This window comes from Diabrotica undecimpunctata, chromosome 4, assembly GCF_040954645.1.
Source record: "Diabrotica undecimpunctata isolate CICGRU chromosome 4, icDiaUnde3, whole genome shotgun sequence".
In the NCBI taxonomy this organism is placed as follows: Eukaryota; Metazoa; Arthropoda; class Insecta; order Coleoptera; family Chrysomelidae; genus Diabrotica; species Diabrotica undecimpunctata.
This window is the reverse complement of record NC_092806.1, coordinates 134,836,605-134,859,625: the sequence shown is the minus strand read 5'-3', so window position 1 is coordinate 134,859,625 and position 23,021 is coordinate 134,836,605. Positions and strand designations below refer to the sequence as shown.

Genomic DNA, 23,021 nt, shown 5'->3' with positions numbered 1-23,021 from the left:
TCCATAAGTTTTGGTTTTAGTTTTGTTCCAATAAAACACAATGTATACTATTTTCAAAGAAACATGTCGAGGATAAACCAAACCTCACTCCTGAGAATCAAAATCTTTCCTATACAAACGAAATAAAATTCCTAGGAATGATATTTGATCAACAGTTAAATTGGAAAAGTCATATTCAGCAGTTAGTTCTTTCATATCGAAATGGATTTAATTTGTTAAAGTATCTAGCCCACAGAACTTGGGGTGCTAATGGTAAAACACTGCTCATGTTACATAGATCCTTAATTCATTCCAAGATGGATTACGGATGTGTAGCATATGCATCTGCCAGCAAAACAACGTTAAAACCTTTGGATACGTTACATGACACCTCCGTAAGAATTATATATTGGGGCATACAGAACAACAAACCGAAATAGGTGAACCCACGCTAAAGCTTCGTAGATAACTGTTAGCCCCAAACTGCGCTTCTGACATACATGTAAATAAAAGAATTCCAATAAATAACATTTTAAACATATCTATGATAAATGACTCGTCAAATTTCAATCTTCCATATTCCCGCAGAAGTCATCATGCAATGAAACTACTTAACTGAAAGCATTTTCCACCCTTATATCAATACAAAAATATATCTTCGTATCCACCTTGGATTGTAAAAATTCCGGTACTCAACTGTACTTACTTACCCCGTGTCGTTACAATCCTTCGTGGGTTTTAGCTGACTCGACAACATGCCTCCACTGTTTTCTGTCTTGAGCAACCTCCATCCAATTCTCCACGCTGATAGTGCTTAGATCTCCTGCTATATTATCTCGCCACCGGAGACGAGGGCGTCCGCGTGGTCTCCTTCCAGTTGGGACTTCCTCCCACACCAGTCTTACTGTTCGTTCATCAGAATGTCTTCTGAGGTGTCCTGCCCATTGGAGTGTTCTGGACTTTTATTTATTTTATGATGTTGGCGTCTGGGTAAAGTTCTTTGAGCTCTTTGTTAGTTCTTATCCTACATTGTCCTAATGCTTCATCCAGCACAGGGCCAAAGATCTTCCTTGGAATTTTTCTTTCCCAGACACATAGTTCCTCTTCGTTTGCCTTTGTTATCGTCCACGTTTCGCTTTCATACACCATAACGGGTCGTATAATTGTTTTATAGACCTGTATCTTCGTACGTCTTGTTAGTTGTTTCGATTTTATAAGGTTTTGGAGGGCAAAAGACATCTGTTGCCCGCCTGGATCCTGTTGTTTATTTCTTGTGATCCGTTATTGTCTTTTTTCATTGAATTCATTGAATTTTCAACTGTAGTCTATTACAATTCCAAAAAATAGCACTAACCTCAATCTTATCATACAACACTTCAGAGATCTAATTAACTCTCATTCCGATTACACAGTATACTACACAGACCCGTCTAAAACTGAAAATGGAGTCGGGGTGGCAATAATTAACAACACAGAGATTCTCAAACATAGAATTCCAGATACTGCAACCGTATTCACAGGAGAACTTTATACGATCTACCAAGCATTACTATATGCAAATGCGAATAAGGTGAACAAAATGTTAATCGTTACAGATTCTATGTTATTACTACACCTAATCAAGAAAATATACGTCCAGCATCCAATAGCTTTACTAATAAAGGAAGAACTAAATAAATTACATATTAAAGATATAAGTATCAAGTTGCTCTAGGCCCCACACACGTCGGAATAGGAGGTAATGAAGTAGCCGACCGAAATGCCACAGAAGCCATAAATGATAACAGTACCCAAATGTCTCTACGATCTGTTAGTATGAATCTAAAAAGCTACTTTACGAAACATATTTTCGAGATCTGGGACATATTAATGGAAATCCAACACCAAAAAAGCTTCAGGAAATAAAAAATAAAATTGGACCATGGCAACCACTCAATCGATGTATCTAGACGAAAGCAAATGATCATTTCCCGTTTACGACTTGGACATACCAAGTTTTCCCATGAACATGTATTTAAAAAAGAAGAACACCCAATTTGTGATCAGTGCGGTTCATCCCTTACAGTAAAACATGTGTTAGTGGAAAAGTGCGAAAAGTTTAATATCCATAGAATTAAATACCATCTACCAAACAATCTTAAAGACATTTTAAACTCAAATAACAATATTGATTAACTACTTCCGTTTTTAAAAGATTTTAATTTAATAAGTAAAGTGTAATTAATTCACTACGAATTTTGACCATGATGAGCGGCTTGAGAAATGCTTATATTTTAGATTCCCTTACCGACCAATTCATCAATCTGTTTGCTTTGCAAGTTGTAGAAAGCACAGTGGTAAAGATTTGAATTCAGTTTCGCCAGGTTAGAAATCTTATGATTTCCCTTTTTCTAATTAATTGTTACCGTTTCGCTAATAAGCTTATTAGGTTAAAGCGGGTTTTTGTAAATAAAAAAAATTTATTTGCCAAGAGGTAATCATAATTTGATATAGTGGATTATTTTGGAAAGTAAATAGATAATTTGCTAAAAAATCAGTTCCTATGGATCCCAATGCTGTTTCTTACTTAAAATGTTATAAATATATGTATGTCCAGTTTACAAAAACTACCACAAGAATTTTATTGAAAATATTTAGAAAAACAAAATATTGTGATTTCAAAGTAATAAAAAAAATTTAGAATGCCTCCAATTTTAATTAAGATATGTCATATTGAATATTAATTTTAATTATCCCATTAAAAGTATTATGCATTGTCCATTGTTTTTTTATTTAAATGACATAATAATATTACAACATTAAAGTATAAAAAGACCCAAAATTTTACCAAAGTAGGTACCTGTGTTTAAAAACGAACAAGATGAAGCTTTATTTACTTATCTTTGTAACGATCTGCATTTGCAGTGTTCAATCTGATGACCCTGTAAAACCTATAGACATTACTGAGTAAGTGTAAACTAAAATTTGACCTTGTTTTAAAATATTATATTTTACAATCACCGTCATTATCTTTGTCTATATTCCCTTACCTATTTATGGGGTTTTTAATTTATATTTCTCCACATATTGACATTACATGAGTTATAAAATTTTTATCAGTTCGACGGTAACAATTCGATATCTTTTGATCCAAAGTGTCCTATCAAAAAAAATCGAAATGTGCTTAAAAATGCTGAACGTAACTTTTACATTATAAACAATCTAAAACGTTAAAAACTGCTCTTTTTTATTTACAATGTTTTTCATGTTTATGTATGTTTTTCAAAAGTACACAACACAACGACTCTTAAGTCCAAAAACATTCTGGGATGTAGCCCGATAGGGTATTTTGATTATATACCTATTATAGAAGTCAACATTATGAAAACTGAAACCATGTGTATTGGAGGGACAAAGCAGTCCATAACATTAGACGATGGGGTAGAAATTAGACACTGTGATGAATACAAGTACCTGGGTATGAAGATAACTTAAGATGGAACACTCGATGCTGCTATAAAAGACAGAAACATACAGGGTAGAAAAGCCATATCCATGATGAACGGCACTCTGTGGGACCAAACAATATCTAAAGCGAACAAACAACTTATATACAACACCATTCTTAAAAGTGTAATCACATATGACAGTAAAGTTTGGCCAATGAAACAAAGAACAGAGAAACTGTTACTAGCAACAGAAACGGATTTCTGGAAAAGAGCAGCAGGCAAATCAAGAAGCGATTGGATACCAAATGGGAGAATACGAGAAATGATAGGAGTCAAGCATACAATAGTTGATGACATAAAAACAAAACAGTTAATATGGTACGGCCATGTACAGAGAATACAACAGATTTTGACGTGGACATCACAAGGGAGAAGGAAAAGAGGAAGGCCAAGAAGAAGCTGAAGAGAGGGAATTGAAAAAGTACTAGAGAAAAGAGAAATCCCTCCAGGCCTATGGTTAAATAGAGAAGAATGACGGTTAGGAGTCGGAAGGCGTCGGAGAACGCTGTAAACCGATAGTAGTAGTACCTTTTATAAAGGATTTTTTGTTAAAATTTTTTGACAAATTTTATCGATTTCACGAGAATCATAAAAAATGGCAAGTGTTGCGCAAAATTTATTTGTTGAACAGATTTATAAAAACTAACTTTATTTGCGGCAAAATACAAAAATTGCCTACGAAATATACACTTTTCCACTTAAAATTATTTTTGAATTTAAAATAATGTGTATATATTGCAATAAATAACTTTATCTCATCATATTTATATTTAAAAATATGAAAGTTACCAAACATTTTATTTATTTTTTTGTTTTTAGAGAGAATTTTTCAGCCCTTGTAGATGCGTTGAAAAAGTTACTCGAACTACATAAAAATCCAGAACATGTGCGCAAAAATGTTGTTGAAAAGTAAGTAATTTGTATTTTGTAACTTACTTAACATGGGCATATTATATTGACAAAAATAAAGGGTACATAGCAGTAGAGAAGAAACAAAAAAAAATTACAAAAACTTATGCCTTCTCTTCAACTATGGCGAGGTCTTCCTCATTTCCATCTACCATGAGGCTGCCATGGTAGGATTTCATTTAGGAGTCGGTCTTCGGGCATTTTTGGACATGTCCATACCATCTTAGTTGTTGGGTACCAATATCGTCTACTACTGTATGATTTATTTTCATAATTTTGTTTATTCTATATTTAGTAATTCTCTCCTATCTCGGTTTCCCTGCTGAACGTCTTCAGAAATCCATTTCCGTTGAATTAAGTTTTCTCCTGTATTATTCCTTAATCTAGCGTATGTCACTGTTGTAAGTACTTTTAATAATCGTGTTCAATATTCTACGTTTGTTACTGTCTATTATTAATTGGTCCCACAGTATATTATTAAGAAGGGATATAGCTTTTCTTCCTTGATTGTTTCTCTCTTCTATAACTTACTTTATCGTGTCCGGAGATGGCATTCATAAAATTGCGGCATGTAAGAAGATGTGGCAAAGTTTCTGCATAAAAGAAGATGTTTCATATTCTGTGTTTCTCCACAGTCACAGTTCACATCATCTTGGTCTATTTTCCCCATTTTGCCATGTTTGATTTTACTGGAGCGACCCCCGTTCTTATCCCATTCATAGTTTTCCAAGTTTTAAAGTCTAGAGACTGGCCGGTCTATTGAACCAGAGGAAGAGGAAAATACTCAGGCGGTTCATCCTGCACTGTTCCAAAGAAGCTTTTCCTGGATTTTAGTTGCTTTCGTGGTGTTCGAGCTTTGTATAGGGCATGCCGCTCGTCCGCGATCTGTTTAATTTTCAGGGGTTCTACAAAACCGGCTGCTTTATATAGATTTGAGAGTGGCGTTGGTTTCATGCACCCCGTGACTATCCTGCGTGTCTCATTTATCGCAATATCAACTTGTTTGGTGTTGAAAGATCTGCCCCAAACGAGGCACGCATATTCAGCAGTTAAGAAACACAGTGTCTGTGCCGTTGTTCTTAAAACGCCAGGACGTGCAACCCATTTACTTCCCGTTAGCTTTCTGAGTATGCTGTCCCTAGTTGTTACTTTCCCTCTCGTTTTATGCAATGTTGTTTTGAGGTGATGAACCGGTCCAGAGTTACTTCAAGAAATATAGGTTGGTTTGTGTGTTCTAATGTATTACCATTCCATGGAGTTTTTGCTTGGCTTCCTTTGCGCGAAGGTAGAAAGTGCAGACTTGGGTTTTAGATGGATTGGATCTCAGGAAATTCTGCAGCTAGTACACTGTCATTGTTTTAAGGCAGTTTCGAGTTTCTCCTCCACTTCGTCAAAACTATTTCCTTGAGCACATATTGCAACATCGTCAACATAGAGGAAGTGCTTGGTTTCGGCCAGCGTAGGTTGGTCGTTTGTATATATATTAAAGAGCATTTGTGCTAAAACACTTCCCTGTGGGAGGCCGTTTTTTTGAACTCTCCAGCTACTTACTTTACCCTTTAGCATAACGAAAAAACTTTTGTTTTGCAGTAAGGAATATAAGAGCTTACCCAGTTGGTGGTCATTGAAAGTGTCGTATAATTTGCGGAGCAATGTTTTGTGCCTTACTGTATCATAGACTAATGTCAAATCTACGAAAGTAGCCCCTGAAGTTTTTCTTCAAAGCCCTCTTCAATGTGTTCTGTTAGTGCGAGGACTTGACCGGTGGGATGAGGTGCTTGTTGACATTTTTTTCTGTTCTGGCGAGTATGAGCCTCCCCTATAGTTTGAAAAAATGACACAACAGCGAAATAGGTCTGTAGCTACTGAAATTTTTTGGGTCGTTTCCTGGTTTTAACAAGGCTATTACTTTAGATTTCCTTCATGATTTTGGAATTTTGCAGGCTTTGCAACACGTGTTATAAAGTTGCAAGATCCAGTTTTTTGCTCTTTTTTTGGCCTAGATGCTTTATTTGTTCACTGCATATTATATCATCTACACATAATAGGAGTTCCTAGGTGGTTTGTCTCCGAATCCAATCTTCTTCTAGTGTTTGGGTTAAATATATCGATTCGTAGTTCTTTCATTCATAAGGAGTTGAGCAGCGACTTGATTTGCTGTAACCTTGCAAGGTGGTTTATGTTCTTTTGGATTACCGCTAAGTTTTTTTACTATAGTTACTTACACTTAAGGTTTCATGCTATTTTGCTACTATGTGTCATGTCCATATTTTCCAGGGTATCAATTCACTTTTCCTGTCTGGCTTGACTTAGCTGTTGGAGTAGTACTGCTTCGCAGTCAACCATTTCTTGGCTAGAGGCTAGATTAGTGAAATAGAGGGTTTCGTATATTCTCATTAGTTCTTTGGACTCGCTGGACATTCCGGGAACATATTGTATACATCCTCTGGGGATAGCTTTTCTAGACACATTTTTGAGTACCTCTACAAATTTTTCGTAGTTCTCTAATTTTGGTTCAAGACGTAGTAGCTCATAATCTAGTATGTTTGCATACTTTTTCCAGTTTGCCTTTTTGAAGTTTAATCTCCTACTGAATGGAATAGCTTTTGGTCTGACAATTGGAAAGATTTATATCAATTGGTCTATGCTTTGTTTTTGGTATGAAGCCATACCTATATTTGATACATGGGTCTTCGAGGTTATTACTTGAAAAACAGATATCCGGGTTATATCCTCTTTTCCAAACTTTGCTCTGAAAATATGACGAAAGTTTAGGATCATGGATTAATGTGATGCCACTCGTTTTGACTTCTACTGCGTCTTCATTTGTGTCCGAATTTGCATAGCCCCAGAGTAAACTGTGACTGTTAAAGTCTCCCAGTACAAGCTGATTGGGTTGTGATTGGAAGTTAGTTGGGGGTGAAAATATAAAAGGCTGGTTTGGTTGCTTGTATACCTAGGTTATTGTGCATTTTTCAATCTCAGTGGTTATTATCTCTACACCGTATTTGTTTTTCCCACAGATGAGACTATGGTTTGAGTTCTCACAAATACCGCGCTCCCAGCGCAGACAAAAATAAATGGTGAATAGTTGTACTACCTGCCTTCTGAATTAAATCCCGCTTTGCCTTCCATATCTGTATTTATTCTATTTCCTACTGACTGAGTTTGTCACAGCGATGCTTTTATAGTTGCCAATATCGTCCATTTTGCCTTTCTTGTGTATGGTAAGTATTTTGTATAGCAATACTTAATTTTTTTTGGAGTATCTTAAAGAGTATTGGAAAAAAAGGGGGATTTTATAAATTAAATTTATTATTTCTATTTACTTTAATATTTAGAAATATCTTAAAACAACACAATAAAACGTAATAATTAAATAAAGAAATTGTTATTTTTATTGCAGAAGGTATTTGAAATGAACACCCATAACGTTATCAAAGGTGTGAAGACGCTTTTCCAATGATCTACTCACGTTTGTAAACATTTCTGTCATAACATTTGTAACCATCGAACAACCCATCAGAAACGGTGGGCGCCAATAAGTAACGATATAACTACCTTTTGAAAGTTGGGAGCCAATGTAACAATTAAACTCCATTGGAGCCAATTGTTAACGCTTCGTCTAGCTCAGTCTCTCAGGTGTGAGAACGTTTTATCTTAATTGCAAATCTGAAAAATGAGTTTGCCTGGGACAAATAAAATAGGATATTAGTTAATAATATTTATTGTACAAAAACAAAATAAAATCAAATTTTAATATTAAAACAAATGCGGCCTAGCTCAGAACAAAAATTTAAAAATGATATTTGTTGTATGGATTTGTTGTATGTACTGTTGGCTTCATGCAGTCTAGCTCAGTACAAAAATTTAAAAATGATACTTATGACTTGTTATTTGTACTGTTGGCTTCATGCATTTGAAGCACTTGTTAAACATAGTTATTGGCTTCAGATGTAGCTAAATCTAGATGCTTGGATGTAGGTGTTCTTAGGTAGCTGTTGAGTTTTTAATTACAGCTAGAATTTTTTAATTTAATGGTCGAACATTTGCTTCAGGAAGTCACTATATGGTACCACGAGGCTCAGGAAATTTCACTCATGTGGTTAAGATATATCCCACAAAAAGTTGTACAGAAAAAATTAATCAGATCAAAAAAAACTAAAATGGGAATCCTTGTGTAAGCTACTGCAATCACTTAAAGATTTACTTGCCATAGAAAAAAACTATTTTTTGAAAAGACATAGCTGATGACATTGGCTTGGATGGCAAGGACTTTCGCATAATTGTAAATTTGTATTAGAATCAAACAACATCGGTTTTAGTAGACGACTATAATCAGAGGCTCTTAATATTAAAAGAGGAGTATAGCAGGGATGCCTGATGTCGCCTCTGCTTTTCAAAGTTTCATCATCATCACTGGCTCGAAAACCCTTTTTGGGTCTTGGCCTGTTCCAGGATTCTTCTCCATTCTGATCTGTTTCGTGCTTTTTTTCTCCAGTTTTTTATTTTTAAGGTTGTTATATCATTTTCTATTTGTTCTAAGTATCTTAGTTTCGGTCTTTCTTTTGTTCTTTTTCCTACTGGCATCTGTTTGAATATTTTGTTTGGTATTTCGCCTTCTTCCATTCTTTCTACATGTCCTATCCAACGCAGCCGTCCTATTTTAATGAATGTGATAATATCCGGATCCTGGTATATTTTGTATAGTTCAGAGTTGTATCGTCTTCGCCATATTCCGTTTTCTTTTGTGCCCTTATATATGTGTCGCAAGATTTTTCTTTCGAAGGTGGCTAACAACGTTTCCTCTCTTTTAGTGAGTGTCCAGGTTTCTGAGCCATATGTGAGTACCGGTCTTATTAGGGTTTTATATATTTGGCATTTTGTCTTTCTTGCGACGTTATCTGATCTTAGGTGTCTAAATAAGCCATGGTAACATTTATTTGCAATAAATATTCGCCTCTTCACTTCCTCCGTAACGTTATTATCAGACGTGACTAGGGATCCTAAGTATATAAAGTTTTTTACCCCCTCTATGTTGTATTCTCCTATTGTTATATTTTGTGGCTGCCTTATTTCTGCGTTTTTACTTACCTGCATATATTTTGTTTTGGTCTGATTGATTTTAAGACCACTATTTTGTGCAGCTCGTTCTATTTGGTTGTATGCCTCTATCATTTCTCTTCTTGATCTTGCGATTATGTCAACATCATCTGCAAATGCTAGTATTTGCACGCTTTTATTAATGATTGTTCCTCGTGTATTGACTGTTGTGTCCCTCAGTATTTTCTCGAGTACGATGTTGAACAAGATGCATGATAGAGCGTCTCCCTGGCGTAGTCCCTTTTCACATCTATTGTTTCCGTTAATTTATTTTGTATCCGGATTCTACTTTCTACTTTTAGAGATTCTTTTATCAGTTCTATTAGTTGTGTTGGTATATTAAATTCTTTCATTGCTTTTATTAAGAATTCTCGGTTTATATTGTCATATGCGCTTTCAAAGTCTATGAAGAGATGATGTGTTTCGATATTATATTCACTTGTTTTTTCGAGGATCTGTTGCAGAACAAATATCTGGTCTATTGTTGACTTCTGTCTACAGAAGCCACTTTGGTATTTGCCAACTATTTTTTCAGCGTGTGGTCTAAGTCTTTCATAAATGACATTGAACATTATTTTGTATGCTGCATTCAGCAGCGTGATTCCACGGTAGTTTCCACATTCTAACTGATTTCCTTTTTTATGTAATGGTACAATAATACCGCTATTCCACTCCGTTGGTAGCTGTTTATTCGACCATATCTTTGTTATCAATTCATGTATTGTTTTTTGTAGTGCGTCTCCTCCTTCCTTTAGTAACTCCGATGCTATTTGGTCCGATCCCGGTGCTTTATTGTTCTTTAATTTTTCTACTGCTGCTCTAATCTCGGCTATTGTTGGTGGAGTCTTTTCTCTGTTGTCTGCTTGGTCTAATGGTATGTCAGGGGTCGTCTCTCTCTGATCTCCTTTAAACTTTTCCGTAAAATGTTCTGTCCATCTACTTAGTATCTCTTGCTGTTCTGTCAAAGTTTACTCCCAAAAAATTTTGAGAAATTTCTTTGCAATTGCAAATCTTTGCAAAACAGACGTTGATAAAGATGTAATTAGAGACATGGGGAATCTAAAATTGCATTCCAGAACATATCTCCTCAACTAAGCAAAAATCCTTAGTGAATTGGTTTCTAGTACTCATAAAGAGTATACCAAAATAAAAGGAAAGTCAGTTAAGATTTGATTTTACGTATAGTGCGTCTGTGTATCCGCTTATACGTATTTCATCCTAAAAGAAATCTTTGGAGCGGCAATTCGCAACTGCTCTGAACGTAAAAACAATCTTTCCTGTCATAATAGAAGTAACACTAAAATGGCTTCGATATGGATGCAATAGCAATTCTTTTATCATCGTCATTTATCATCAAATATCGCTATTGCTTTCATCATCATCATCATCATCATCATGCAACCTCTTCTGTCCACTACTGGACATAGGTCTCTCCCATTTTTCGCCACTCTTCACGGTTCTGTGCTTCTTCTTGCAATTTTTTGGATATTCGTCTAATGTCGTTCATCCAGCGTGTTGGTGGTCGTCCTCTGCTGCGTTTGTCTTCTCGTGGACGCCAGTCAATTAGTTTTCTGGTCCATATTGTGTTTTTCAGTCTCGCTATGTGACCAGCCCAATTCCATTTCAGCTTGGCTATACGTTCGACGACATCACTGATACCTGTTCTTTTCCAATTCTTGATTCCTTATTTTGTCCTTTTTTTGTCACGCCGAGAATTGATCTTTCCATGCGCCTTTGTGCCACTCGCATTTTTAGTGCTGTTGGATTTGTGAGCGTGAGAGTTTCTGCTCCGTATGTCATAATAGGAAGAACGCATTGGTCAAATGTCGAATTGCGTCTATATCGAAGCCATTTTAGTACTGCTTCTATTATTACAGGAAAGATTGTTTTCACGTTCAGAGCGGTTGTGAATAGCCGCTCCGAAGATTCCTTTTAGGTTGAAATGCCTATAATCGAATACACAAACGCTCTGTACGTGAACTCAAATCTTAACTGTCTTTCCTTTTATTTCGGTATACTCTTTATAAGTACTAGAAACCAATTCGCCAAGGATTTTTGCTTAGTTAAGGAGATATGTTGTGAAATGCAATTTTAGATTCCCCATGTCTCTAATTACATTTTCATCAATCAATGTCTGTTTTGCCTTGCAATTCTTAGAAGGCACAGATTAAAGCAGAAATCTAAATTTGGTTTCGACAATTAGAAATCTTCAGGTTTCGTTTCGTGAACTATTTATTTATTTAATTTCTTAAAATTTTAACACATAAAATATAAAATACATAGGTACACTTCCCGTCATATAAAACTGGTACACTTTTTTTTCCCAATGTAAACCTGTGTTCAGACTGGACACAATGGTCCGTGAATCAATTCGTTGTTGCCATCACAGATAACGAAATTCCACAAAATCTAAATATATAAAAAATAACGTTCAAAAATGTACAAAGTTTTTAGATAGGTATTATTTTTATATATTTATTATAGGTAAAATATTTAAAATTAAAAACAAAAAACCGTATCTAATAAATTTTATAATGAGAGATAATGTTGGGCTAATATCCAAAATGTTTGAAGGATCTTTAAACCTAGGGTATTGGCGCAGGGAATATTGGAATGCATATACTGTAATTTTATACTTCAATAACCTACCGAACTCGAATTGTATTTTGTGTCAATAAGTTTAGTAACAGGCAAACTATCAAAATTAAATTATTATTTATTACAAGAACAATAAATGTGAAAAACTAACATTATACTTTATCCTACGTATTATAAACTATAAAATATCCGCGACGAAAAAACGCTTTTCAAAACGTGACAGTTACAATCCAATATCTCACTGTAATGTTTTATTATAATAATTTAAAGTTATGTCTAGATTGATTATCTATCATTATTTTTGAATTGAAATATTTTCATAAATTATAATAACACACAAATCAATGTGTGAGTACTTAATTAAGATTATGGAAAGTTACAATAGTAATAGGAGAATTTTTAGGATGCATGTTTAAATAAGTGACTGACTGATAGAGAATGTTCGATAATGTTTTAGTTTTTAGTATACTCAAAACTGGCGGTCTGTCGCACAGCCCTGCTTTTAGCTGGTTTCATATAATATTTTCGTTGAACTGGCAACAGTGTCATAGAAATTAGAATGACACATGTGACAAGACCAACGTACACAACTTAGAAAACCTGGCAATTGCCTTGCAGCAAAGCCATCAATACAACAAGACAACTTAGAAAACACGGTTTTTGATTATAAGAGTTGTACCAGTTTTTTATGACGCGACCAGTTTTGGTACATGTCCAAAAATAATAAATTTAATTTATAAAATACTAACTTTTTTATTACAATTTAAAATATCTCCGAAACTATTAAGCCTAGGTATAGAAAGCTTTAGTTTATAATGGTGATATATAATATAGGGTGATGAATTTAAAAATACGGAGTAAATACTTAACTCATTTTTTGACTTACCCTGTATTAAATTTAAAAAGTGTTAAATTTAAAAATTATATTTATAAATTTTGACAATTATATAAAAACTATGGTTCCAAGAGATCGTTGCTTTCGTTTCTTTTCTCGATTATACGGGGAGTGGATATATAATTTGGTTATAACTAAATACCTCATATGACAGGTCCTTGCATTCCTTGCATTCTTGTAACGAGAAAATAAAGCAAATTTAAATTAAATGTAAAATAAAATACAGGGTGTTTCATTATAAAAAAATCTTTAATGCGGTAAAGTGTTATGAAAGACCATGTATATTTGTAAATAATTTTAAAATGTGATGAATACAGCTACCACCAATTATATATTTGTAAATTATTTTTTTGGTATATTCTATATTAATAATAGATACAATGGTCTTTGTTACAAAAGTTGATCACTCTGTATATACAGCACACTAGAGGGGGGCTAAATATCACCACCCTGTGATTTAACAGCTGTGATTAAAAAATAACAATCACAACCTGTGAATAACAATAAAATATGCTGTGACTGTGATTTCCGTCTTATTCTATGTCTGCAGTTCTTAGTCCCTAAAACGTGATATGTCACGTTCTCGTCTCAGTCGCAAAGTTGTGAAATCAGAGACGTGTAACAGGATAACAAGGAACAAGATAAAGGTAGTCGGCGGTATTGTGAAGTCTCTTTCTAATGAAAAATTCAAAGGCAAAGATAATATTATATCGTCTTTGGAGGAATATGAACATCGCTAGTTATGCAAAAATAGTAAAAATTAGTAGCTTATGGAAATTTTTTATAGAAGTGGATGGTAATTGAGTTATCCGTTATGTAATATTTGTAAGAAAAAGTTGTCTTATAAACCGATCACATCCAATTAAAAGAAACACATGCAGGTAAAATATTCGACTATGTCGTATATACCGAAATATTAACACATGTAGAATTTTATGATGGTCCATGATGGTAACACTTTTTATTCGGAGTTTCGTTTCGTTTATTTCGTTGCTCTGTTAAATTACAATCACAGGCAAAAATCACAATGAATAAAAAGTCACGATTACAGTTATACCTATAATTGCAGAATCACAGTTTAGCCCACTACTACAGCAGAGCAAATAACACACGGACACACCCTTTTAATATACATTACAAATATTATACATTATAAATACCATGTTTCGTGTAAAATGTACAATAGTAAATATACGAGTATGACTTATGACAAAATCAAAGACACTAGTTGATTTATTTTTTTTTGTAGAGTTCGTGAATTAAATGATACATTTTCAATAACCTCTAAAGAACGCAGCCTACTTCCAGATTTGCGGAAATGGTTAGCAATGTTTTTGCATGGTTTGAGATCAGTACTTAAGCTTGTGTTGCCCCCTAATAGAGATATCTTTGATGTAAGTTTAGTGTTTTTAAATATCTTGTGGTGCTTTAAAAATGTGTATATGTTCAAGTTATGTATATTTTTTTGCCATAAAAGTTTCGCTTTTGATACAATCCGTTGTTCACAGACTGCAATGTATATTTAATTTTGTATTTATAGTCCATTAAAAAGTTACATTTTGCGCGGCTTCACACATACCCGGTCGCAGGTTACACGCCGTGTACACTGGTAAAGAATGTACATATTAATCGATGCTTCCACACATACCGTGCTCGTTTAAACGGTAACCGGGAACCGTGATGTCGCCGGACATACCCACTATAAGCCCGGGTAAGCCCGGACAAACATTGACGTATACACGGCGACCGAGCACGTAGTAGGATATCAAACTTTGGGACTTTTTGAGATTGTAGAAGGAATTTTTGTTGTGATTAACGTGTGAAAAATGGCTGATGTGGAAATTGATACAGAGCATTTAATAAGTTTGGTGCGTAGAAGACCTGTAATATTGGACAAGACAAGCAAAACATACAAAGACAGAAATAAAACCAGAAGTGCTTTTCAAGAAATTTGTAGGGAACTGAAGAGTAACTTTGAGGAGTTGGAATCTGATGACAAGACTAGGTTCGGTAAGTTTGTGAGGATATTTCTTTATTATTACTTAATTAAATACGAAAGTAAAAACATATAGGTGTGTGTATGCATATATTACTTATATACTAACGAGAAATTTTGGTCATCCGCCATTTTACAGATCCGATAGGTGTCAAAAAATAATCACAATATTTCTTATGTTATTTGCGTTAATATTACCACGTACAGTTTCTGCTCTAGGGATATCTTCAAGCCACGTGGTGGTTAAAGTATTCTATGATTCATATCTGTCTCTATCGCGAACAAAGGTATGTAACACAACACAAGCCTTCACCATATCGACAGCATAGTTAGAATTCAAGTTAATAGGTCGATGAAAAATTCGCCACTTAATATCCCAAAAGTACACTCCACATATCTTCGGGCTATAGAGACGCGATAATTAAAAACTTTTTTCTTAGTCGTTAAGTTATGTCCATCGTAAGGTCTAAGAAGATGTCTATCAAGTGAAAATGCTTCGTCTGCAATAAAGACATAGGGTACTTTAGGCCTTATTGATTCTGGTAGACATGTTTCTTCAGGAATTTCTAGTTCCTTGTTTTTTATAGATTTCCATTTAAGGAACAGGTCTTAAATATATTCGAATCGCAATATTTTCCGTAACTTCCAATATCTACGTAGATAAAACGATAATTGGAATTTGCTACAGCCATTAAAACTATTGATCAGTTCCCTTTATAATTGAAGTACTATTGGATTAATAATTCAAATGTGCTTTCCATCAAACGCTTCTAAACAGTGTGGAAAATGTGCTATATTTTAAAATTCTTCGGCAATTCAAAGCCAGTCTTGTTTCTGTGGTTCGGGAATACACTCAGAACGCATAATTAACCATATGTTATTGCATACCTTTTTAACAATGCTGCTTATTGTGGAAATACCAAGTCGATAACTGTAGTGTAGATCCGTGAAAGTACAGCCACTGGTGAGATATCTGCAAAAATCAGTATATTGTACTAAATATTGTAGTATAAATAAACAGCTTTTTTTTGTTGAAAAAAAATTAAGATAGCTACAAGATCGGGAGCTGTAAGCTCTACAAGATCGGTAGGTAACTACTCTACATGCTTACAAATTTTCCAAAACGCCAACAGGAAGAAAACGTAAAGCAGACCCTGTTGAATTACAAATGATTAAAGCTCTTAAGGAGAAACCTGATTGGCACATGTCCTTTTTTGCTGGTATAATTCATTCGTTACAAAGTTTCAATAAACTTGAGATATTGGAATTTCAGATGGGAGTACTGCAAACATTACAAACAATTAAACAACGACAGCAGATGCTTCCTAGATAACTGTCCACTGTTACAAATCTAAACATTCCAAAGTCAGTATTAACAACGTCAGATATTACAACAAACCGATCATATTATACACTGCAACATGTACGCCCTGATGTGCTACAAATACAAACCAATCAGTTCTCACCAATAATACCATCCACTTCTTACCAGTCGCAGCGGTCTCCTCTTTTAACAATAGCATCACCTCAGTCACAGTTTATTGATTCCCAAATTTCATTAGATTCAATTGATTTCATTTAATGGTAAATATCATTCACATTGTCAACACCATACTATAATAAATAATAATAAAATCGAATGTGTTTTTACTTACCAAATTGTAACTGCCAACATTTGCATTGGGTTAATGCATTCTCTCATAAATGTGTTTTACTTCTGAAGATAATCCTTTAACCGATGATGTAGTTCATCAAACGTGGATATTGTCATCCTAAAGTAATAAAAAAAATTGTTCTCATCTTCTCGCAGTTTCAAGAAAAGAGTAAAACATACACCAAACTCTTTCCTTTTCATATTATTGGGATGAATTCATACATTTCTAGTTATTTTCTTCTCTTTATAAGCCGATAGAGAATCATCATAGCAACGATGTGTTTTCGATTCATGGTGAACATCGACTAACATTTCGACACGGACCACAAAACCGTTTAAGTGTGAAATCTCGCCATACCGTGTACACGGTGTCGTGTAATCGGTGACCGGGTGTGTGTGAAGCCGCTCTTAGGGTCGCATTTTTTTCAGAGGGCTCAATTTTATTTTTTTGATGTGTAGGAGGGGTTAGTAAAGTTTAATTTCAAGTTTGTGAGGTCGCCATCCTTGGTCCCTGACCGCCATCCATCTTGGAAAAAGAAATGCAAAGTGTTTTGCGCTATATCTACTAAACTAACAGCCCAAAAGAAAATTTTATAACTTGTAACACCAACGTTAATTTTAACATTATCTGTGGCAAATTAAATTGCCTACTTTTATCCTAATACTTTTTATCGTAAAATGAAAAAGAAAAACCTTATGAATAAAAATAATTGAACATTTTTGAACACATTTTCATTTTGCTTTATAACTTTTTATTTGGTCATTTTACAATAAAATAACTTAAAAGCAATTTTAAAGAGAGTTTTTTAACAAATAATGTCCACTTCAAATTTGTTTAATTTTATTAATTTATCAGGGTTTTACAATCCGACAAGCGAGAGCTGGCGGGTTGCGCGTAGAACAAATTGAAAAGTGGAAGAGATTGCTCATTTCTATTGCTGTCGGCTAGGACTTCATATCGTAGTGATTAGTGCTAGATTTCTGACAGTGTTGTCAAGTATTTACATTTTTATTTGGACTGGCCCTATACGATAAACTATTATTTATATGTATTAAAGGGAAAATCTTTGGGATCTCAAGCACGAGAAATAATTTTCAATAAGTTTACAACCGAAGAAGCTAATGCAAATAAAGTTTTAGTTAATTTAAAAAAGATACAAGAACGTGTAGCTCATTTAACTGGTATTTATAGTACTTATTAGTAAATTGCTTTTTTTCAGGCATAAGCTTAAGATCAGTTCAACGAATAGTCAGGGAAGGCCGGATAGCAGATAAAGCTTGCACGAGCAGAAATATGTTCAATTCTCCGTCTACAAAAAATCACAGAGTTTCCAAACTAAAAATGGATGTAGTTGACGAAGGCTTGTTACATCGATTTATAATAAACTTCCATATTCAGGAGAAAATGCTGCCGACAATTAAAAGATTGCATCAAAAAATTGTGGAAGAATTGCAGTACACCGGAAGTAGAGCAACTCTTCGAAAAGAGATTCATACTATAGGATTTCGTTAGAGAAAAACAAAAAATAATCGACGTATTTTAATAGAAAAACATGAATTACGGAAATTAGGACTAGATTACCTCAGAAAAATTAAAAAATTTCGCAGCGAAAAGCGAACAATTGTTTTTACGGATGAGAAATACTTGCATAGTTGCACTTAGATTATTTATAAGAATATAATTGCAGTGATAACAGTTCCGGTGGTTTGAGGAAGCCATTATCAAAAGGACATAGATTAATCATTGTTGCTGCTGAAACTGAAGACGGATTCGTCAAGGATTCGGATCTGAGATGGAAATCCCAATTTAAAGCTGGAGACTCCCACGAAGTGGCTTACGGAAAAACTGTTGCTAAATTTACCTTTTAACAGCGTTATTGTGTTGGATAATACACCGTACCACAGCAAACAGAGAGGATACACTTTCAACTTCGGCATCCGAAAAGCAGATATGCAAATGTGGCTTAGAGAACGAAATATACCGTACAGCGAGGATATGCTTCGGATAGATCTCTACGAACCAATTAAATTACATAAGCCTCGATTTGTTAAATATTTCATTGATTCTGTGATTAGAAGTTTTGAAAAGGTATTAAGACTGCCTCCTTGAACTAGTATGGGCTGCACTGAAAAATTTTGTTGGATCAAAAAGGGTTAGCTTTAAATTAAATGACGTCACCGAATTATGTGGAGTTTTTTAATAAATTTCCTGCAAAAGAATAAAAAAAAGTTTGTGATATAACTATTTCGATTGAGGATAATTTTGTGACAAAAGAACCACAATTCAATGTCGTTTTTGATCAAATAACAATCAATTTGGGTAAGGATTCTGAAGATGATCAGATTGATTGCTCGGACAATGATTTATCGTGTGACGAATTATGTAGCAACTAAGATCAATGTTTCGCAATTTACGTAAGATAGACTTAGTGTAATAGAAGACCAGATAGTGACATTCCGAAGGCACGAGGGGATATGTAGTGTGTCTAAGAAGTTTCGCGGACTGTATGTGTGTGGGGTCGACCTCGCTTTCTATCACAAACTTGGGAAGTAGTTAGAGATAACAAAAACTTTATACCTGAAATTAACTGAACCTATTGGAAAATAACGAAATTTAATTTAAAAATTGGCCAAAACTTTTGCATCAATTGTCTAACATAATAATATGGTACACAAACTTGGGAAGTAGTTAGAGATAACAAAAACTTTATACCTGAAATTAACTGAACCTATTGGAAAATAACGAAATTTAATTTAAAAATTGGCCAAAACTTTTGCATCAATTGTCTAACATAATAATATGGTAAGTATACAACGTATATCAACTAACGTAATTTTCAGATCCCAACTAAATTTTTGATACGGCAACTACGCCTTTGTGACACTCGCGATTAAGTACCTCTCCTATCTCTCTCAGAATAATTCCTATTTACTCTTTCTCAGCTCACCCGCCAGCTCTCGCTTGTCGGTTTCTACAGCGATCCGAAGTTGACCGGGTTCTTGAATACTCGTAAGAATACAATAAAAACGAACCGTTAGACTTATTTTTCTATAGTTTTTTATTCATGTTAATTTATCTACCATATACCATAATAATATATCACCAATAAACCAACCGTCCCTGTAAAACTTTGGATTAATCTGACAGCAGTCTCTACTTTGTTGTACGCTCCCTCATACATATCCTTTACGAGCCTTAAGTACTTCTCAGGAACTCATTTCTCTCTCATACATCTCCATAGATTTTGTCTAAAAACTGTAACGTACACCTTCTCCAGATCCAAAAATGTAGCTCTCGTTTCTTCTCCCCCATTTTTATGTCAACTGTCTCAATGCAAACAAGTTTTCAGTTTTCAGTTTTCCTCCTTCCTGGCAGAAACTTAAGCTGTTCTTCTCCTATCGATGTCTCTCTCCTTTACCTTTGCTCTACAGTCCTCCCCCAAATTTTCATTGTGTGCGACATTAACTTTATCACTCTATAGTCGCGAATGTACCCTTTATCTTTATACAATGATACCATTACACTTTTTATCCATGCATTGGGCATCCTTTTATTCTCATATATTCCTACTCATCATTTGCCACAAAATATTAACCCCTTTCTCTCCTAGAGCCTTTCAAACCACCACAGGTATTCCATCCGGTCCTACTGCCTTACCGTACCTTGTCCTATTTAAAAATTCGACAACTTCATGTCTTGTTATCCCCGGTATTACATTCTCATTTGAAATACCGCTTCCTCTGTCTCTCCTCTGAGGTTTTTTATTTAGCAGCTTAATAAAGTTATCATACTATCTTTGCTTTATTTTAACTCTTGCACTCTTAACCTGTCGTACGTGGGTCAATTCCTTTGATGACTTGTCCCTTACTTTATCAATGCTGTATAAGCTTTTCATCCCCTCGAGTGTTTCCAACTCTTCATATAGCTGTACAGACGATCTTTCCTTAGTAGTAGCTACAGCGCGTTTTGCTTCTCTTTTTGCCACCTTGCATATATCCTTCTCTTTTATACCTCTCTCTAGCCTCTTTCTTTTCTTTCTCGGACCCCATCGTTCCACTACCAGGTTTCTTTGTCTCTAGAAGGCTCTTTACCATATATTTTTCCTAGAACTTTCTCTTCCACTCGCACCACAACTTCACTTTTGGCTTCCCACCAGTCATTTACCGAATCTTTTTCCCTAAGCTCTTTCAGCTCTCTACTCTTAAAGACTATTGTCAAATTCTTATCCTTTAGCTTCAACCAGTTTACTTTTTGGTATCCTACTTGCTTCCTTTCATCCTCACCTTTATCTCCATATCCCATGGCCTTTATCACTTTACACTTATCCTTCATCACTTTACAGTTCGTAATCTCTTTTAGCTGACTTCTTCTACACAACACAAAATTTATCTGACTTTGCCTTTCTGTGCTACTATAGGTAACATACTGGTCTTCAGTCTTTATAAACAGCGTATTAATAATAGCCAAATTCCGCCAAGTCAATCACCTTAGTCCCTTCATCATTTCTTATTCCTATCTCCATGAACCTTTCTATGAACCTCTATTCTCGCTCTTTCTGTACCAATATGTCCATTCAAATCACCTCCAATAACATATTTTTTGTCTACAGGAATATCGTGCATTTTCCAATCAGTGGCCTTTAAAATTCTTCCTTTTCCTGTTCTTTATACCCTACCTGGGGGTGTAGGTACATATTATTATGATTTTCACGTTGATATTGCCTATATTCAGTTGAACACTCATAATTCTATCACTTCTTTTGGTTACCCTTACAAGGTGTTGCTTTCATTCGTTGTTCAAAATAATACCTACTCGACTTATGCCGTGACTGTTCGAAGTACTATATATTAACTTGCATTCCTTTCCAATATCTCTCGACTTATTACCTTTCCAACAAGTTTCCTGCACACAAAACACACCAATCTTGTGTGCATAAAATTAGCAAGCTCTCTTTCTTTACCTATCATGCTTCCATCATTGAGCGTTGTAACTCTTAGGACTTTCTTTTTTTGGCCCCGTTCGTTCTTTAAGGGGTAGCCCTAGCTCACTTTTCGCAGGTTTCAAGCGAAGCCGCAACTGCGCGTCGCTTATAGAAATCGCCCTAGTCTCTAAACTAAATTATTCTACAAATTCCTTCTTTCCATGGTTTTAGCAAGGTTTTTACCATGGGATGACCTACCTGATGCAAACCCATCCTTTTTTTTTCAAGCTTGTTTTATTTTTAAATTACCAAAAAAAGTTATAAGGCCCAAAAGGAAATTTCTTTTGCACCATTTTTACGATAACAATTAATTTTCTACAAAATTTTTTGCCGAGCTGCTAGTTTACGAGATTCAGCGCCAAAACTCTATACGCCCCTTTTTATAAGATGGCGGCCGGGGTACAACGGTGGCGACTCCACAAACTTAAACTTAAGCTGATAACTACCCCACAGTACAGCAAAATAATAAAATTATGTCCTCTGAAAAATTCAAGCTAAGGCCTAAAAAATGTTACTAGTTTTAATGGACTATTAGCTGTGGCGAAACTACATACTTCTATCAATACAGCGCAAAACTAACCCCAAGGTGTCAGGAGCGAAAATTCTATGGAAATTTGTTGAAACAAAAGTGTAATGGTGTTTAAAAAATTAACATGTTGTAAATTTAAATCAATATCGAAAGTAGAAAATTACAAATAATATAATATCCACCAAAGAGCAATTCTAACGAGGCAATATAACAGTGAATTTACGACAAAAAAGATTTCATGTATCACCGTCCGCTCGAAAAAACTTGTTTCAAATAGTTGTTACTATAGATGGATCATATAAACAAGATAGGTATATTCTATTAATAAATATATACATATTTTTGCAGGTAGTCGCTGACGCTGCAGCGACATTGGTTAGTCACCTTGTTGGGGACAACAAACCACTTTTGGATCTTTTGGAAAAAGTCATAATTGCTTTAACATCCATAGCAAGAGTAGCAATTAATAGTGCTTTAAATATCATCTTCCCACCAATCATTGTTCTGTAAATTTATTACGTATTTTTCCAATAAATTAATTAGCATTATTTGTTTGTTTTATTATAATTAATTAATTTCATTTTTTTTGGTGTAACAAGCTTTTACCTGATTACAGGAAATATAGTTAGTATAGTTATGATATAAAGTTTTAACTCAGTTATTTCAAATTTCATTCTGTATACGGTTTTAATATACGTTTTTCAAATGTTCAAATAAAAGTTATTATAAACATTTGAATAACATCCCAGAATCTTCGAAAAAGAATTCACTTGAATTTTAAACGAAAAGACGTACTATGAATGTCTGTTTATATATGAAATAGGAGTACCTGGAAAGCTGGTACGATTAGCAAAGGTGAGCACAGAGAACGCTTCCGCTCGGATCAGA

The 23,021-nt window shown here is 34.6% G+C and overlaps 1 protein-coding gene across 1 annotated transcript; it reads left to right on the top strand.

Moving 5' to 3' along the window:
- The first annotated feature begins 2,790 nt into the window (after window positions 1–2,790).
- On the top strand, window positions 2,791–22,681 carry LOC140438425 (uncharacterized). The gene is made up of 4 exons (XM_072528106.1): window positions 2,791–2,925; window positions 4,287–4,376; window positions 14,222–14,366; window positions 22,482–22,681. Exons 1-4 carry the CDS (start codon window positions 2,840–2,842, stop codon window positions 22,641–22,643), a joined length of 483 nt encoding a protein of 160 aa, XP_072384207.1. The 5' UTR covers window positions 2,791–2,839; the 3' UTR covers window positions 22,644–22,681.
- The last annotated feature ends 340 nt before the right edge of the window (window positions 22,682–23,021 follow it).

What these genes read in the sequence shown, in the direction of transcription:
- LOC140438425 (XM_072528106.1), top strand. Translation starts at nt 2,840, where the DNA reads ATGAAGCTTTATTTACTTATCTTTGTAACGATCTGCATTTGCAGTGTT. An exon ending in AAACCTATAGACATTACTGA is followed by an intron (nt 2,926 to 4,286) that starts GTAAGTGTAAAC and finishes TTTTGTTTTTAG; the next exon opens with AGAGAATTTTTCAGCCCTTG. An exon ending in CGCAAAAATGTTGTTGAAAA is followed by an intron (nt 4,377 to 14,221) that starts GTAAGTAATTTG and finishes TTTTTTTTGTAG; the next exon opens with AGTTCGTGAATTAAATGATA.